Source organism: Pelophylax lessonae (genome assembly GCF_965119305.1).
Source record: "Pelophylax lessonae genome assembly, chromosome: 3".
Lineage (NCBI taxonomy): Eukaryota > Metazoa > Chordata > Amphibia > Anura > Ranidae > Pelophylax > Pelophylax lessonae.
In genome coordinates, this window is record NC_138770.1 from 335390096 (window position 1) to 335408648 (window position 18553).

The 18553-nt window shown below is 45.8% G+C and overlaps 1 protein-coding gene across 1 annotated transcript in view; it reads left to right on the forward strand.

The window, feature by feature from the left end:
• The first annotated feature begins 3874 nt into the window (after positions 1–3874).
• Positions 3875–18553, forward strand: part of PRIM2 (DNA primase subunit 2) — a 304354-nt gene continuing 289675 nt past the window's right edge. The window contains exons 1-2 of the mRNA XM_082251382.1: positions 3875–4099; positions 5798–5901. Coding sequence (XP_082107508.1) covers positions 3901–4099; positions 5798–5901 — 303 coding nt within the window. The 5' untranslated portion in view covers positions 3875–3900. The remainder of the gene's footprint in view (positions 4100–5797; positions 5902–18553) is intronic.

Sequence of the window (18553 nt, forward strand, 5' to 3'; positions counted from 1 at the left end):
TCTGCCAGGGTATGCAAACTTTTAAGCACACCTGTAAATGAGATGATAGGGTTCCTTTCCAATGATAACGAAGATGGTTTTCTGCCAACAAGCAGGGACTTACCAGTCATATACCTAGCTCAGGTCTAATGCTACCCATGTCTTCATACCTCGGAGGTCGTCAATGCACTACACTGACACTATAACCACTGTCACACGAGCTTACAAACCGTAACTGTTATACTTGCCTTTCTGTGCAGACAACTGTTCCCACTCCCGCCAGGCCTCTCTACCTCCAGGCGACAAGGCAGGACCTCTGGGAAATGTAGTCCTCCTACCTTAGTGCGCTCAGTGATTACGTCAGATCCTTATCAGCCTATGTATGAGCAAAGCTGCAGGCTGATGCTCTACCAAGACCTCCCCTGTGCTGTGTATATGGGACGCCACCTGACGGTGTTCTGTTCACCTATTGGATATGCACAAGGCCGACTGTCCTGGTAACGTCACGTGTCTATCGATGTGATCTGCGATCAGCCATTTACACCTGTTCCGTGAAAAATCCATACCCGTGAGAAAACCATACCCTAATCACTTCCCCCTCTTCTGCCTTTGGATTAGCAGCTAAATTAATTTGTTGGTTGTTTCGATTGCTTTGGTCTGGCTGTAGTCTCCATTTTCCCGCGTTCAATCTGACGGCGCGAGAGTGCAGAGAAAGTGAGAGGAGAAGAGAATAAGGTGTGTGATACTGCGTTCAGCTAGGGAGCTTCTGTGGTGCTGACGGCTATCGGTGCATCTCATACCTTAGCACAAGGCTGCTTTGTTCCGTACTATATGCATTACAGGCTTGGTGCACAATCTACCTATAAGTATCTAACACAACATGCTCTCTGAATGGATAGAACATTGATTGTAATGTGTATGGTGAGCCTTATTAGGCCATACACTCTTACATTTTGTTATCTATTTGATGTGTGATCGGTTCACACCAGTATGTGATATGGGAGAGCCCATAACGTGCATTTTCTGCGCTCAACCTGCACTGCCTTTGCTGAAATGCCAATATATGCCTGGTAACGCGCAGATTGCAAATGCATTGCATTTGAGGCCACAGAATCACGTGGTTCTCTAGTATTATGCGATTTGTCGCAGCTTGTTTTATAAAAAGTAGCGCATGCGCCACTTTCTGTGTGATCTGGTGCAATCTGCAGCGTATTCAAATGAATGGGCGGCACAGCGGTGTAGTGGTTAGCACTTTCACCTACTAGCAAGAGGGTCGCTGGTTCGAATCCCAACCACAACACTACCTGCCTGGAGTTTGCATGTTCTCCCTGTGCCTGAGTGGGTTTCCTCCAGGTACTCCGGTTTCCTCCCACACTCCAAAGACATGCTGGTAGGTTAATTGGATCTTGTATAAAAAAAAAAAAAAAAAATTGGCCCTACTATGTATGAATGTGAGTTAGGGACCTTAGATTGTAAGCTCCTTGAGAGCAGGGATTGATGTGAATGTGCAATGTATATGTAAAGCGCTGCGTAAATTGACAGCGCTATATAAGTAACTGAAATAATAATAATGGCTGCAAAATATCACTGCACAGGAATGCAGCCTGCTTTCCTGTGAGATTTGGATGTTTAGCGGTCCTCAATCAAAACAATGGAATCTGCAAACAGTTCAATAGCCATCATTTCACTTCTGGAGGTCGACTTGATTGAGATCAGATTCAATTAAACTGAGCCAAACAGCCAGGGTTTAGTCCCCGTTCACACTAAGGCGACCTGTGAGGCGACCCTTCCATAGGGAAGCTGCGGACCCGTTCTAATAGGAGCGACACAAGTCGCTCTGACTTAGAAAAAGGGTCCGGAGCTTCTTTGGGCGACCGCCATAGACTTCAATGTTATGAATCCGTGGCGGCCGCTCCGAGGTCGCGGCGCGCTGCTCGCACCGCGGCCTCGGAGGTCGCCCCTCTAAGTCGGATCGCCCCTATGTGAACGGGGCCTTAAAGTTCTTGATTGTTTTGCATTCATTTTTATTATGATTATTTTTATACAGGATTTATATACAAAATGAAGGCAGACAGTACAGTTACAATACACATTGTTACAAGACAAATTTAGAGGGTCCTGCTCGTTGGAGCTTAAATCTAAGAATACGATTATATTTTGGTTAATCAAATTAAGAGGTTACTAATGCAACCCATAACTTACAATCATAAGTTAGAATGATATCTTAAAGCAGAACCAAAGGATGAATACTTTCCTGTTCAACAGTCCTGCGCCGGATTATTCTTTTGAGTGCCGGTCTTTGGGCCTCTTCATTAGCCAACAGTGGGTGACGTCACACAGGAGCTTGTCATCCTGGCACACAGAGGCTGGCTGGGCACTCCAAGCAGTTTACAGTAATAGTGAGCAGTAGAGTTGCACGATTAATCATTAACAAATGGTGATCGCAATTCAACCCCCCCCGCACAGCCTTAACCACTTGCCGACCAAGCACTGTATATTTACGTCGGCAAAGGGGCAGCCCCAGGCAGAATCACGTTAATAAACGTCATCTGCCTGGGAGGAGCTAGGGGGCGAGCGTGCGTTCCCGCCCCTGATCATCAGGCGGCTCCGATCGCTGCCTGACATTGGCGATCTCTCCCCGCTGACAGGGAAGGACGGATAGCTGATGTAAACACAGCCGTCTGTTCTTCTCCCTCGGATTATCACAGGGACTATGCGATCCTGCTATATAGGATCACATGTCCAACTCCCCCACAGTTAGAATCACTCCCCTAGGGTCACATTTAACCCCTTGATCACTAACAATGTTAACCCCCTTCTCTGACAGTGTCATTATTACAGTAACAGTGCATATTTTTAGCACGGATTACTGTAGTAATGTCACTGGTACCCCCAAAAGTGTCAAAAATGTCAGTTAGGGGTGCGATCTGTCACAGTCCTGCAAATAATCGCAGATCGCTGCCATTACTAGTAAAAAAAGTAAACAATAAAAATGACTTAAATCTTTCCCGTAGTTAGAAGACGCAAGAACTTTGAGATCTGGGGTCAAAAAAACCTCACAACTACATTAAAAAAAAAAACAGATGAAAAAAAATCTTCCCTTTAAACCAGTTGCTAGGCAATGACGTTTGACATCACTCCGGTCCTCCAAGACCATCTTGCCCTCACTCGACTTCCTGTTTCAGAGGATCCGGCACCGGATAATTTTCCCCGCTGCCGGCAGGTGCGGTAAGTCGGGAAAACCCCGGTATTTAGCGTCAAAGCACCGACGTAAAACTGTGGCATAGGCGGTAAGTGGTTAATGAGCATGTGCACTGGAAAACTGCTTTTAGATTAAAAGCTGTAGAAATTAAATGCATTCTAGATTTTTATGAAAGAAATGTGAATGTTCACAGTTATTTAAAGTTTTCCTAAACCCACAACAGTAAAATCAGTCTATATATGCAGTAAAGCATGCTTGGTATACTCTCTGTGGAAAAAGGATTTTTGATCCTGTCTCCTCTGATTCCCCCCCTCTTCTGATAGTACAGAGCCTTGGGGGGGCACTCCGCAAATGCTCAGTTTGGTGTGTATTGCTATAGAGATTTTTTTTTTTTTTCTTGGGAGAGTGCATGTGATTGTCACAGGGTCAATCAGCACTGTCCAGATAGAGGGTCAGGGGTCCTGCAGCCTCATAGGACAGTCAGAGGAGAATGAAAACTCCTACAAGCTTTAACCAGACACTGATAGAAATCATAAGACTGCTATATAATTCTGAAAAAGGTTTATAGCAGTTCTATTATTTCCATCCATGTTCTGTATACTGTGTGAGACCAGATATAGTAAATGCAGGGTCCTGGGTTTAGTAACACTTTAAGAGTGTTTAAGAAAACTGCAGTAAATGCTGGTTGAACGATTTAACTGAATTTTCCCTTTTTTTTAATGGCAGGTTGTGTATTCCAGTTTCCCTCTCTTTTGGCAATGCAGTTCTTAAGGAATAGAAATTTGAAGCAAAATCCCAGATTAACTGGAGATAGGAAGAGTGAAAATTACCCATTCAGCCTACAGTTTTACCAGGTTCCACCTACTGAAAATATTTCCCTTTCAGAGTTTGAAACCTTTGCTATTGAAAGACTTAAACGTGAGTTTTTTTTTCAAAATAAGATTTAATTTAATGTTTTAATGTAATACATTTATCACCACAACATTACTGCAGCATGTGTTGTTAACACTATTAAGGTTCATAGTTAGCTTCTATGTATCACATCATTTATTGTATAATCAGAGCTCACATTGATAAATTAACATATTTATGATTGATATAAGTCTTTTTTGTTTATTAGCTATTGAACTGGTTGTAAAATATTTTAAAGAGCCTCTGCTTAGTAAGGACCAGTTCAATAGTGTTAATATTAGAAATAACTAAAAAAGGTGAGATAGTATGAAAAGATTTAAGGGCCGAGAGGAGCAGAGCTTAGGAGGGTGGAATCAGATGCTTAGCCCAGGTGGCTTGTGAACTTTTGTTTAATCTTGATAATGCACTGAAACGCCTGGTAGACACAATGATTTTTTTGTTTTTGGTTTGGCCCGCTGGAGCTAACTAGGAACTTGGTACTAACTGTGCGATGTTAGTACAGCTATTGTGTTCTGACAGGGGGACTGCCCCTCCATCAGAACACTCCGGTTAGTGCTTGCAGCCTTTGGCTGCGAGTGCTGTGCAGCCTTTAGCTGCGAGTGCTGATCGGACTCCAATCAGCAGATGTTTTTTTGGCATGCCCGTTCAGGCCCATGTCCACCAGGTTTAAGTTTGAGGCATTTATTTGCGTTGTGGTGGGGGGCATTGTATAAATTGAAAAGGTTTCTGAATGTTCCGGAGATCAATATTAGTAATTCTTAAAACCTTGTGTATAATTGTAGGAGTTATTCTGACCCATCACAACCCCCCGATATTGAACTCTTGTCCTTTTCATAACAGCATAGCCCTCCCCCCTACCCACGGAGCCCTACCCCATTCACACAAGACAGAAATCACGGCAGCACTGGACAAAGGGCAGGACTTTTCATGTTAAAGATGGGTGGTTGATTGCTGGGACCGCCCCAATGCCTAGCAACCAATCACTCGCTTCTTAACTTAAAAAGTCCCACCCTTTGTTCAGAGCGGTCGCGCTTCACGCCTTGTGTGAATAAGACAGGCAGTGTGGGGAGGGGGCAATGCAGCAATATTATGGAAGGGACAGACGTGCCACGCCTGCCATGCTGTGAAAATAGCGGCAGGCAGGCAAGCGGGTGGGGACAGGACATACAGGCAACTACTTGGCGAGGCTGTGGTCCGGGTAGGATGGTTACGGAACTGGACCCGGTCCGCCATTTAGTGACGCCTGCTGTAGACGATAAGACCAATCGTCTCTCATATAGCTGTCCTAGGAGATTTTGAAAAATTCATGCATACATAGAAAATATTCCTAAAATATTAGGATTATGGCAACAATAGTGAAGAAAGCTTTTATGCAATATAGGTAACTTGGCTGTGGACAGAGCCACTTCATGGGTAACACAGGCATGCATCCATACATGGTGATAAGTCACGGGTGTTCTTCACATTGTGATAAGTGTTACCTGGTTTACCAGCAGGGGAAGAAAATTCAATCAACCATAACAGAAAAGTCTGTCACCACTTCATTAAAGGTTGAGGATTAAATATTCCAGTTTTTTTGTTAAATGTTTTTCTAATATAAAGTAGTGTCACGTTAAAAACTGAATTTTGCAGCTTATAAATAAAATTAGGGTCCTGCCTGGATGGTATTTAAAGATTTTTTTTTTTTTTTTTGTTCACTCCTAGTTCTGAAATCCATAGAGAATCTCGGTGTTAGTTATGTGAAAGGTTTACCAGATTACAATGCCAAGCTGGAAAGTGAACTTAGAAAACTTAAGTTTCCATATCGAGTGAGTATAGATGTGTACAACGTTTTAACGCTGTTTATATTACATTTTAATTTTACACTAATTCCAATTGTTTGTGTTTTGTTTTCATATACGTGCTTATATAATTTGAATTTCTTGCTTGTTTATGTCTTTCCATGTGTATATCATACTTAGTTTGAATGCACTTTTATTTCCTGTTAGTTTTAGCTCAATGGATATTGTGCTGTCTCTTTACCAAACTTGTGCTTGTGTAAATGCAGTATGCTTAGGATTTCCTTAGAGAGTTCCTGTCAACAACTTCAGAAATTGCAGGTAAAAGCGCAGACAAATCCAATTTAAGTGCTTAATTGCAGTGATTTATTTTTTAATCATTTTTTTACTTTTTATTTTTTTTATTTTTCAAGAATTTTATTGTGATTTTAACACAAAAAAACAATACAATATACCATTGATATGGAATCGTATGGTAAGTACATTGTAACCCATAATAAGTAAATGAAAGGCTACATGTACTGTATACGTCATGAGACAAAAAGTATAAGGGAATACTTTGGCATATGAAAAAGGCATCAAACATTACAAGAACATGTAAACATTGAGAATTCAAAGTTCAATCAGTGAATAGGAATAAACTTGATGTGTAACAATGATAGATTTCTAATCTTATTAAAAAGAATCATGGAAAATCTGGTTTACTAATTATCAGGGCTGTACTATATTGCATAGTTCCTGTCTAATTCTTCTCAGGATTAAGTGGGCCAATGTACAGAGTGTTTGCGTTAAGGAGGGATAATATATGGTAATGGTGCCCAACTGGAGAATGATAGAGAACTGGGGTGAAGGGAAGGGATATTTGAAAATGGGGGGGGGGGGGCTAAGAAGAGTGTTACAGGCTGTGAAGGTTCGAAGGTGAATCGGATACTAGGAGCGGGTGAAGCAATCGCTGCTAAGATATTCTCTAATCTTCGATATGTTTGCCAAGGTGTTCAAGTGGAAAGAAAGAGGGGAATGACATCATAATAAAAATGTGAAGTTAGGAAAGATTGTCAAAGTAGTGGGTGCATCTAATTTTCTGGGCAGGTTATTGTAATTCTCAGGAATCAACGAGGTAGGCATGAAGGGGAGCACCGTTTGTTGATAACATATTTTCCACTACATGCTTTTGGTAGGAAATGTTGCAAAAATGGCTGGTCAAATATTGGTTACTTCAATTCTGACATCCTGAAGTGCGACAGCATCATTTTAAAGCGGAGTTCCAGTCCCCAAATATTTTTTTTTCCCTATCGCCCATTGATAGTCTCCTTCTTCATTAGCCGAATGTGTAATGCTCCTCCCTGCTGGAGTAGGTCTAGACAGGAAAAATTTAAATGTACACGCTCATGGGGCCATCTTCACAGGCATAACCACACACCCTCTGCTCAGCAAACCAGTTTGTTTCTGCCTAGAGAAGGAGTAGGACCAAGGTTTCCTGCTATGACTTCGGTCTCAGTTTTTTATTCTTTTCAGAATATTTTTTTATTTCTATTTACTCACTTTACTAGCTAGTGTTCAGGGGGATCCTCCTGGTGATCTACAAGCAATGCCAGCTGGGGCTTTGCACTGGATAATCTAGATCCTTATGGTCCCCCCCCCCAGCCTGGCCTATGAGCGTGAGCAGGCTATAGTCCTGCACTAGGCCTCGCCATGATGGTGCCCCTTTCCAGATGGGGACAAGCCTGCGAGCGGTCGCCTCTCTGGGTCGCGACAACCTGCAACGCGGCGTACCTCTCGGCTGGCAGCACCCCCACTTCGGGTGGGAGGTCGTCTGCCTGGAACGGAGCTCACCCGGTCCATGGTATGGTGAGTAAATGTGACCCCCCCCCCCCTTGCCCCTGGTGGCCTTGGGGGGGATGTGGGGCCTCTCCTGGGGATAATAGGACCTGTACCTCCTAAAAGATCCCCCTGGCCTGTCAGGTACCCGGCCTCTGTGCCCTGTCTCCCCCTCCCAGCCCCGCCGGGGGCTATGTAACTGGGGAGCCTGGCGTTCTGAGGGGAGTGGCAATAGTACCTTGTTGTTTGCTGGGTCTTGTAGATCCTTGAGGCCTTCATTGTGGGGGTCCCTGGTCACATGGCACGCCGTGGGCGCCGCCATCTTAAGTGTGGGCAATGTGTGTATTTCTTCCCCTTGACTTGTATGGGGCAGCCATTTTTTCCTGAGCTTCCCATTAAAATGCATTGGCGAACATTTTTGTGTAGTCCTATGTACTGCATTAGCAGCGTGACCTTTTACATCCAGGCCAGGGTCACTTCCTGTGATTCTTCTTCCTGCTGCAGGCCGTTCAGGAGGATTTTCTCTGGTGGTGGTACAGTACTGGGGTCTTTGCGGCCATATCCCTGCCCACTCTGCTGTTAGTGTATATTTCAGGGGGGCTCTGCAGACCGATGTAATCGGCGGTGGGAACCACGATCGGCGCTTTTTAAAGTGACAGTACTCCGTTTTTCTGTAACTTTGAATATGGATTCCCAGGCTGTAATTTCACCCTCAGACCCACTCTGTGCATCTGCCGGACTGTCCGGATTGCAGTCGCTGCCCGCAATTTCAGCAGCTCTGGAAGCCTGGCAACTAAAGTTGATTTTTGTCATGAAAAAGGTTAATAGCCGAAGGACACCCCCCTACCTAAAGGGGCGCTGTCCTTGCAGTCAGATGGTGAAGAGGATCTGTCTTCTTCAACGGCAGTGCAGGAATGCGCTTTGGTGGAAGCCCTGATTATTTCAGTTAGGTAAACTTTAAAATTGGTTGATGAGCCCACGCCGACAGGGACACGGGTGGCCTTTGGCTCCCGCAAGACCAAAAAGTCTGGCAAGATTTTTCCCTGTCCCAAGACTTTTCATGATATTGTGAATGACCAATAGCGGCACGTTAAGCATGTGCTAGTTGTGCCAAAATGCTTTAAACGCCGGTATCCTTTTGCTGATACGATTTTCGACCATTGGACCAATGTTCCCTCTAATTTTATACTGTGCTGAGCAAATAAAAAAATTTCTGAGCGCAAACCTTTAGACTGAGTAATGGGGGGGGGGGGGGGGAACGTCAATGCAGAGTGCCACAGCAATGCCCCCAATAAATTGCAGAGTGCCCAGCATTCCCCCCAATCAATGCAGAGATGCCAGCGTTCCCTCCCGAGAGCCGTGCACTTACCTCACGACAAGTCACGGCAGCTACTCTTTAGTCCTCAGCTCCCGTGTCCCCGCGTCTCCTCAGTCCTCCCGCCGCCTCCTCGGCCAATGGCTTGGGGTGGTATGCCTTTCGGCCAATCAGGAAGCGGGAGGACCCGCTCCCTGATTGGTCTAGGAGGAGGATCCGTGTGACAATAGCGAATTTTCATTCGCTATTGTCACACAATGGGCGGGCTCTTGGGGCGCACTGCTCATCTCACTACCTTCACCATCTTTACGTCGCCTGCAGCTGCGCCGTCTGACTTTGTGCTGCGCGGGACGTTCAGTTGGACTGCGCTGCCCCGCATGCGCGCAGTTTAAATGGAACATTGCATTGGACGGTGCCACCTAAGGTGGACCACCCTGTTTCCAATTTGAACAAATCTACCATTGTGCCTGTGGAAGATTCCCCGTTTTTTACGGATCCAGTGGACAGGCGGGTGGAATACCTTTACAGCCATCTTCACGTGTTGGGGGGTTCCATTTTGAAACTGGTCATTGTGTCTGATTTAGTATCACAGACAGTGACAGAATGGATTAGGGTTCTGAAGGGGAACTTGGACCCTGACGTAGTTCCCCCAGAACTGATGGACCAGATGGCCCTGGCCCTGTTACATAGTTACATAGTTAGTGAGGTTGAAAAAAGACATCAGTCCATCCAGTTCAACCTATGATGTGTGTGTGTGTTTGCTATTAACCATACATTGTGTACCCCTGTATGTTGTGGTCTCTAAGGTGCCCATCTAATAGTTTTTTGAAACTATCAATGCTCCCTGCTGATACGACTGCTTGTGGAAGAGAATTCCACATCCTTACCGCTCTCACAGTGAAGAACCCCTTACGCATTTTAAGGTTAAACCGCCTTTCCTCTAGTTTTAGTGAGTGGCCACGTGTCTTATTGTATCTCCATTCTCTGAATAGTTTGTTCCTTATGCTAGGGTCACCAGTACAGTATTTGTACATTGATATCATATCCCCCCTCAGTCGTCTCTTCTCCAGAGAGAATAGGTTCATTGCTTGTAGTCTTTCCTCATAGCTGATGTCCTTCATTCCCCTAATTATTTTTGTTGCCCTTCTCTGGACTCTTTCCAATTCCAGCACATCCTTCCTGAGGACCGGTGCCCAGAACTGAACAGCATACTCCAGATGTGGCCGGACCAGAGTCTTGTAGAGTGGGAGAATAATCTCTTTATTTCTGGAGTGAATCCCCTTTTTTTATACATCCCAGTATTCTGTTGGCTTTGCTTGCAGCGGCTTGGCATTGCATGCCACTGCCAAGCCTGTTGTCTACCAGTACCCCCAAGTCCTTATCCATCCTAGACTCACCCAGAGGTTCCCTCCCTAGTGAGTAGCTTGGTTTCTGGCCCCCAAGTGCATTACTTTACATTTTTCAACATTAAACCTCATCTGCCATGTAGTTGCCCACCCCGATATTTTGTTCAGGTCCGCTTGTAAGGTTTCAACATCCTGCATAGAAGATATTGGCATGCTTAGTTTAGTATCATCCGCAAATACTGAGATTGTACTAGATATCCCCTCCTCTAGATCATTTATGAATAAATTAAACAGGATTGGTCCCAGGACAGAACCCTGGGGGACCCCACTTTCCACACCCGCCCAATCCGAGTACTCCCCATTAATCATCACCCTCTGGACTCTCCCCTGGAGCCAGTTCTCTATCCAGGTACTCACCTTATGGTCCATACCTACCTTCCTTATTTTGTACAGTAAGCGTTTGTGGGGAACGGTGTCAAAGGCCTTTGCAAAGTCCAGATACACCACATCCACAGGCTTTCCTTTATCTAGGTGGCAGCTCACTTCATCGTAGGTTAATAGATTGGTTTGGCCAGAATGATTTTTCATGAATCCATGCTGATTACTACTAATAATACAGTTTTCATTACTAAAGTCTTGTATGTGGTCCCTTAACATCCCCTCCAAAATCTTGCAGACTACAGATGTTAGGCTGACCGGCTTATAGTTACCCGGGATACATCTCGGCCCCTTTTTAAATATTGGTACCATGTTGGCTTTTTTCCAATCAGCTGGCACCATACCCGTCTGTAAACTATCCTTAAAAATCAAGAATAATGGTCTGGCAATCACCTGGCTGAGCTCTTTAAGAACCCTCGGGTACAAGCCATCCGGTCCTGGTGATTTTTATTTATGTTAAGTTTCTCTAGTTTAGTTTTAAGTCCATCTTCTGTTAGCCATGGCGGTATTTCCTGAGGTGTGTTGTTTAGTTTGGCCTTACAAGCTAGGTTCATGTAGCCCCCCGATTCTTTTGTGAAGACTGAAGAGAAGAAATTATTTAACACTTCCGCCTTTTCTCTGTCCTCAGTGGCCGTATTTCCTTTGTCATCTTTTATGGGGCCAATATGTTCTGGCCTCGCTTTCTTACTGTTTATATACTTAAAGAACTTCTTGGGGTTCTTTTTACTCTCCTCCGCTATATGTCTCTCGTGTTCTATTTTAGCCGCCCTGATTTCGTCTTTACATTTCTTATTACACTCTTTGTAATGCCTAAATGCTGCCAATGACCCCTCAGTAGCCCTGGTGTTCCTGTGTGATGCGTCCTTGGATATGGCTCCCCTGGTGGCCAGAGTTTCGGCTGTGGTGATTGCCCTATGGCGCATGGTTTGGCTGAAGAGCTGGTCGGCTGACCAAGCTTCCAAGAAAGCCCTGACAGATCTCCCTTTTCTGGGAGAGTGTGCGTTTTGGCGACTCACTGGATGAGTTTATCAAGGGTCTGACTGGCGGTAAGAGTATTCTCCTTCCTCAATCCTCGTGCTCATAGACGTTTTTTTCGTGCCCTGGGGGCGCAAGAAAAAGGTAAGCCGTTCAGAGCTTCTGAAGGGTCTAAGAAGCACTGGGACAAGTCCAAGACCAGTCAGTCCGGTGCTGCGGACAAGTCCTCTTCAGCATGAAGGGGCGCCTTCAGCCGTCTCTGGGGTGGGGGGGGGACGTCTGCCCTGGACTTCCTTTGTTCAGGACAAATGGGTTCGTGAACTGATTTGTTCTGGGTACAAAATCGATTTTAGTCCCGGCCGGGGGACAGGTTTTTCCAGTCAAATCTCCACCTGTCTCCAGAGCGTTTGAAAGATCTTCGGGAGCTGTGCAGGTCCTCCTGACTCGAGGAGTGATTCTGCCGGTTCCTCTGCAGGAACGCTCTCAAGGTTTCTATTCAAACCTGTTCACTATGTCCAGAAAGAAGGGCAAGGTGCATCCAATCCTGGATCTCAAGGCTCTTAACCGCTTTGTGCGGGTGCAGAAGTTTCGAATGGAGTCTATTCGGTCGGTGGTGGCATCCTTGAATCAGGGGGATTTTCTGGCCTCCATCGATATCATGGATGCGTATCTCCATGTCCCCTTATTCGAGGGACATTAGCGATTCCTCCGCTTTGCGGTGCAGAGGAGCATTTTCAATTTGTGGCATTACCCTTTTGGTCTCTCTTGTGCTCCCAGAGTTTTTTTTTTTTTTTTTACCAAGGTCCTGGCCCCTGTGCTGGCCTTGTTAGGTCAGAGAGGAATCTCCTGTTGTGAGCAGACTCTCATTCCGATCTGTTGGACAACATCTCTATTACACTTTAGACCCTTCAAGAATTCGGGTGGAGGATCAATTTAAAGAAATCTGCTCTATCGCCATCCGTACAGGTCACTTACCTGGAGCTGACTCTTGACTCCACTCTTGTTAGGGTCTTTCTCCCCTTGGAAAAACTTCAGAATTTACAAAAGGCGATCAGGTTGCTGATGGAAATCTATCAGTCCTCCCTGCGGGCCTGCGTGAGGACGGCCCTGTGGGCGTGTACATTTTCAATTTTTCCTGCCGAGACTACTCCTGCACGAAGCAGCATAACCCATTCAGCTAATGAAGATGGAGGCTGCGTCTGTCAATGGACTCCAGAGAAAAAGATTTTACGGTAAAAACTTACAAAAATCTTCTTTTTTTTTTTCAGCACTCCGCCGTAATTGTGTACACTTCTACTGCAACATTTAGACCCTGTTCACACAGGGACGACGCTACTTGCTGGGGCGACCTGTGAAGTCGCGGTGCACAGCGTGCACCGCGTCCTCGACGCGACATGCACGGACTTCATATCATTGAAGTCAATGCAGGTCGCCTCCAGGTCGCCCCAAAGTAGGACAGGACCCTTTTTCTAAGTCGGAGCGACTTGTGTCGCTCCTATTAGAACGGGTCCTCTGCTAATCCATGGCAGGCGACCCACCGCGACTTGTCAGGCCCCAGCCGAAATAGGCAAAGGTTTTTAATAATTAAAAAGAAAAAAAGTGCCATTTGTAAAAGCATTCAGGATGGGCATGACATTGATTGCACATGTACAAAATGGGTGAAACTCCACTTTAACATGACTGTAGTTATATGGTGCTTGTTTTTACGACCTTTGCCATGCTGCATTGTGCTTGTTTGCTATTATGTGTTATTGATGTATTTTCTTGGAATTGGTCAGATGCATTTTTGTCTTTTTCAGACTACAGATGGCAAAATGAAAACAAGAACATCTGTTTACTTATATGATAGACTTAACTTGAATAATTGGCAGAAGACCCCCCATGCCATTTAAAATATACCTTTTTTTTATTGACTGCTGGCCTCCTGAAACTGCTAGTTGCCTGACTGTTTTGCTGGCTTTAATATTTTTTTGACTTTTTTTTTTCCCTGGAATAAGTATTCATATCAGTAAGTAAGAAATTCCTACCTGCATGCTTATTTTTAGTGACATAAGTGGATGTAAACCCCATTCATGAAATTTGACCTGGGCACATATATCTCTAGCGTTTACTTATATCTCTCCAAAGCCCTAAGTGTCATGTCTTTCTGCTGCTTCATTCCTCTGTTATCCGCATGATAACTTCTGACACGTTCTCGGACACAGGCGATAAAAGCAGCTGGAAATTTGTGTCGGGGTGGGTGCATATAGATAGATTAGCAGAGAGCTGGTCTATTCACAGCACAGCTCTACATGTTTCTTCCTTCCTCTGCCTTTGTGGAGGGGGGGGGGGGGTGTGCCTTTCCTCCAATCAGCTGTCGCACAGTGTATGCCAAGACTCCACACCCGGTGCTGGAACAGGTTCTAACACTATGTTCACTTTCTAAACAGTGTAGAAAGCTGAAGACAGCAGATGTACAAATAAAACTTATGTAGGGTGATTTGTCTCATCTCTGTGTATCATCTGAGGCTGTTCACTTCACTGGATATATATGAGGGTTTACATCCACTTTAAACCTTGAAGTAAGAGAATCTGCATGACAGCCAGGTAACTAGCATTTTCAGTAATGAATGGGTTAAAGTAAACTTTAAGCCTTAATCAAAACTCGCCCCTTTTTCTTGCCAGGTAAAAAGAAAATGCTACATATTAATATTTAATCTTTTTTTATCCATCATGCAAGTAGAACTCTTAGCTTATTTTTATATGCATTCCTGTATCTTCTTAGGCCCATGGCACAATAGCCATCCTTTTCTCTGCACAAGACAGAAAAAGACGGAACCTATTTTTATGTTTTGCTCCCCCATGGCCAAATATGTGAGCCATTGGTCCTTTGCTGATGATTGATATCCTGTAGTATTTTCTTCAGCGAGGAAGCAACAACTTACTCATATGGGCAGTGAGGAAGTGATGCTTGGAAGCAGGAGAATATTTCTTACTCCTCCTGTGACTGGCAACAATGTGCCAATACCCTGGACACCATAGGTTACCTACTCTAGGTTAGGTCTTAAAATGGACACCTCCAAACTGATTAAAATTGTTTGCATTGACTATAGCATCTGACGACTCCTTTACAGAATATTTTTTAATTTTTAAATACTTGTATTTTTAAGATGGCTTGATATGTTAATGTAGTTTTCATCTAATAAATTGTCATGGTCCAAAACATGTAAAATCAACACTCGACCGAAAATGTTTTGTTGGTCCCTGTATTTTTGATTCTTGGTGATATAAATGATGATCTCCTATGTTAGTAAGGTACCGCTGCCCAGCATTGGGTGCTAAAGGAAGTAAGCTGATGCTTCTCTCTATGTATACATTGGTATAATTTAGCATTTTCACATGTGTGATATTTTTTAACTGGACATGAAAAAGTAATACTATAGAGAAGTCATATGACTAGCATTCCAAATGAGATAAATATTGATTTTGAAATTAAACCCAAGTATTGCTATATTGTCCAATGTTGTGCAGGCAAAGGAAAGTGATGTGCTTAGGCGTCTTCAGACTTCAAATTCAAACCAGACTGAGCTATCTTGCCACAAAGCTGTTGGTGATTGTAAACGATCACCTTGTAGAAAAAAAATAATAAAACCCATTCAGTTTAAAATACTAATGAAAGGAAAAACATTTTTGTATAGATGTAAAGAAGAGAAAAAAAACATCATCATAAATACCTTGTTCTCTTACGTCCTCCGACAGTCGCCGCCTCTTCATATTTGTCACTAATGGGGTTATTGACCTTTGCTCCGTAGGAGTAGCTAGGCAACAGAATATATTAATATCAAAGTTTTTAGCATATCCCACCCCCAGGGGGTGGTCCCCTCAGTCCATACCTCCCTGCTTCCTGCATTTCCAACTCAGTTTCTAATGCCTAGCTCAGGAGTATGCAGGCTGTTCCCGTGCTGGGGCTCTTAGTCTCAGCTTCTTTTCTCTCTTTTTGATTTTATTTGAAGTTTTTTTCTCTTTCTTTTACTTAGCTGTTTATTTTCAGCGTTAGTTCTTCTGATGAAGATGATCGTGCGGAGCTGGGTCTCAGTCTGGCCACCCTGGTTCCCAGGGCTCAGGGCCAGGGGCTTCCCAGCCTGCCATCGAGCGTTCAGCTTAGGTTTTGCCCTGGCACATTGAACGACCCATCCCTGTTTGCTGCAGGGATGCTATCGGTGAGGTGGCTACCTCACTGGACGCCATTGCGGTTTCGCACTGCAGTTCCGCTGCGTCATGCTTGCGACACTCCCTGTCCTCAGTACAGCGGTTTTGGTCGCTGGAGCAGGCTCCCCACGCCATCCGGACGGGTAAGTGTAACTCTATGTGGGGATCTGTCTATATGGGTGTCAGTCTGGGACTGTGTGACCCTGCATGTCTGTGTGGCTGCTGTGCTCCCTGTCAGTTCCTGTGTGGACTTGCTGCCTGTGTGTGGGCTGTGAAGGGGGGGGCTCTCCCGCTCTGCTGGGTGTCAGCATGAAGCAGTCAGATTTTGGGCATGCTGTGCTGCGATCGCTGCGGCGATCCGCCATTTTTGGGGCAAAAATCATGGTGGCAGGTCCTGTGAGGTACTGCACAGCGATTTTGGCGCCAAACGCCGCCATTTTGAGAGGCAATCGATCCGGCCACATGTCGGTGCCATGTTCTTTTTGCCCAAGGATTCCTCAGCCGGGCGGCTATGTTTGTGTAGCCTTGCATAGGCTTCATAGGGGCGGTCAGTCTTGCATCACTTCCTTTTGCTCTGGGACAGCGATCGGTGCAGCAGCCTGTGTGATCTCTCCCAGGTTTTTATATCTCCTTTTTTCCTGTATTCCTTGCCCAGTTTCTTGTCCCTGTGGGGGTCAGTGTATTCAGTGGGTGCGGTGGGCTGCGCTCGCCGCGATCTTAAAGGGGCAGTACCCTTTATTACTTATTTTGCTGGGGCATGGATTCTCAGGATTGCAAGTTTCGTCCCACCTTGTGGGGGGCCAAGGGGCTGCTGCTTCCCCCGAGGGGGCTGATCTGGCCACTATTGTGGCAAACTTAGCTGCTCAAGTGCAGATGCTGGTGGCTGATCGATCCACAAAAAGGCCCAGGGTGTCTATTTCCTCTGATTCAGAGGACGATGGGGCTGCTATGGCTGGAGTGCCCTTCTCAGGGTCTCACTCATCCCTAGACCTTGTGGGGTCTGACGTGGAGGCTGAGGTGGAAGGGGTTGATAATTCTCCCCCTGACTCGTCTGAAGAGCTTGCACTCATGGATGAGTTGGTTGCGTCTATCAAACAAACGCTGCATTTGCAGGATGAACCATGTCCTCCTGCTTTGATGTCCTCTTATGGGACGCAAAGGAAACGCAAGACATCGCAGGTTTTTCCTTGCTTTACGGAATTTCAGCGCGCTGTTGATGAGCAATGGCGCAATTTAAAGAAGCCTTTTGCTGTGCCGAGTAGGTTCAAGCTGCGTTATCCTTTTACACCAGCTACTGATGAGCGTTGGTGTGTGCCTCCTCAGGTGGATCACGCGGTGGCGATTTTGAATAAATCAACTGCGATCCCTGCTGAGGATACCCCGGTTTTTCGGGACCCGACGGACAGGAGGTTGGAATCTCTGGCCCGTCATGCTTATACGGTTGCTGGCTCTATGCTGAAGCCTATTTTTGCTTCCATTATGGCAGCCCAGGCTATTGCGGATTGGACGCAGGTGCTCAAGCGCACTCTGATGGCTGACTCTGCCCCGCCGACAACTTTGGGTATGGTGGATCAGATTCATCAGGGTGTCATGTATTTGTGTGATGCGGACTTAGATATGGTCCCTTTGGCTGCGCATCTTTCTAGTGTGGCGGTCTTGAACCGTCGCCTGATATGGCTGAAATGTTGGTCTGTTGATCAGTCTTCCTGCAAGACTTTAGCTAACTTGCCCTACGCGGGATCTCGTTTTTTTGGCGACTCTTTGGATACTCTGATAAAGGGAATTTCTGGGGGTAAGAGTACTCTCTTGCCCCAATCTCACAAGAGTAAGTTTGTTCGTGGTAAGAAGAATGCCTCGTTTAGACCCTCTCAGGGGTCCTTTCGTGCCTTTCGGTCGCAATATAAGGGCAAGCCCTTCAAAGGCCAAGGCTCCCAGAAGACGGGTGGACGTGGACGGGTAAGCAGAAGTCCGGCCAGTCCGGATCCGCTGCCCATAACAATGCAGCCTGAAGGGGCGCCCTCACCCGCTTCTGGGGTGGGGGGACGTTTGCTCGGTTTTCTTCAACCCTGGCTGGACCGAGTTTGGGACAGGTGGGTTCAGGAAATCGTTCGATCTGGATACAAGATCGAGTTTCTCTCTCGGCCGGCGGGCAGATTTTTCCCCTCAAACCTTCAGCTGACTCCGGAGCGCTTGCAGGATCTGCACCTGGCGATGCAGGCCCAGGGAGTGGTGGTTCCGGTGCCTCATCGGGACAGATTTCTGGGGTTCTATTCCAATCTGTTCACTGTGCCCAGAAAGGAGGGCAAGGTACGTCCGATTCTGGACTTGAAAGCTCTGAACCGCTTTGTGCGGGTTCGCAAGTTCCGCATGGAATCCCTGCGATCAGTGGTGGCTGCCCTGGTTCCGGGGGAATTCATGGCCTCTATCGACTTGAAGGATGCGTACCTTCACATCCCCATTTTCGAGGGTCACCAGAGGTACCTTCGGTTTGCCTTTGCGGAGGATCATTATCAATTCGTGGCGTTGCCCTTTGGTTTCGCTTCGGCTCCGCTGGTTTTCACCAAGGTGCTGGCGCCGGTTCTGGCCTTATTGAGGGCCCAGG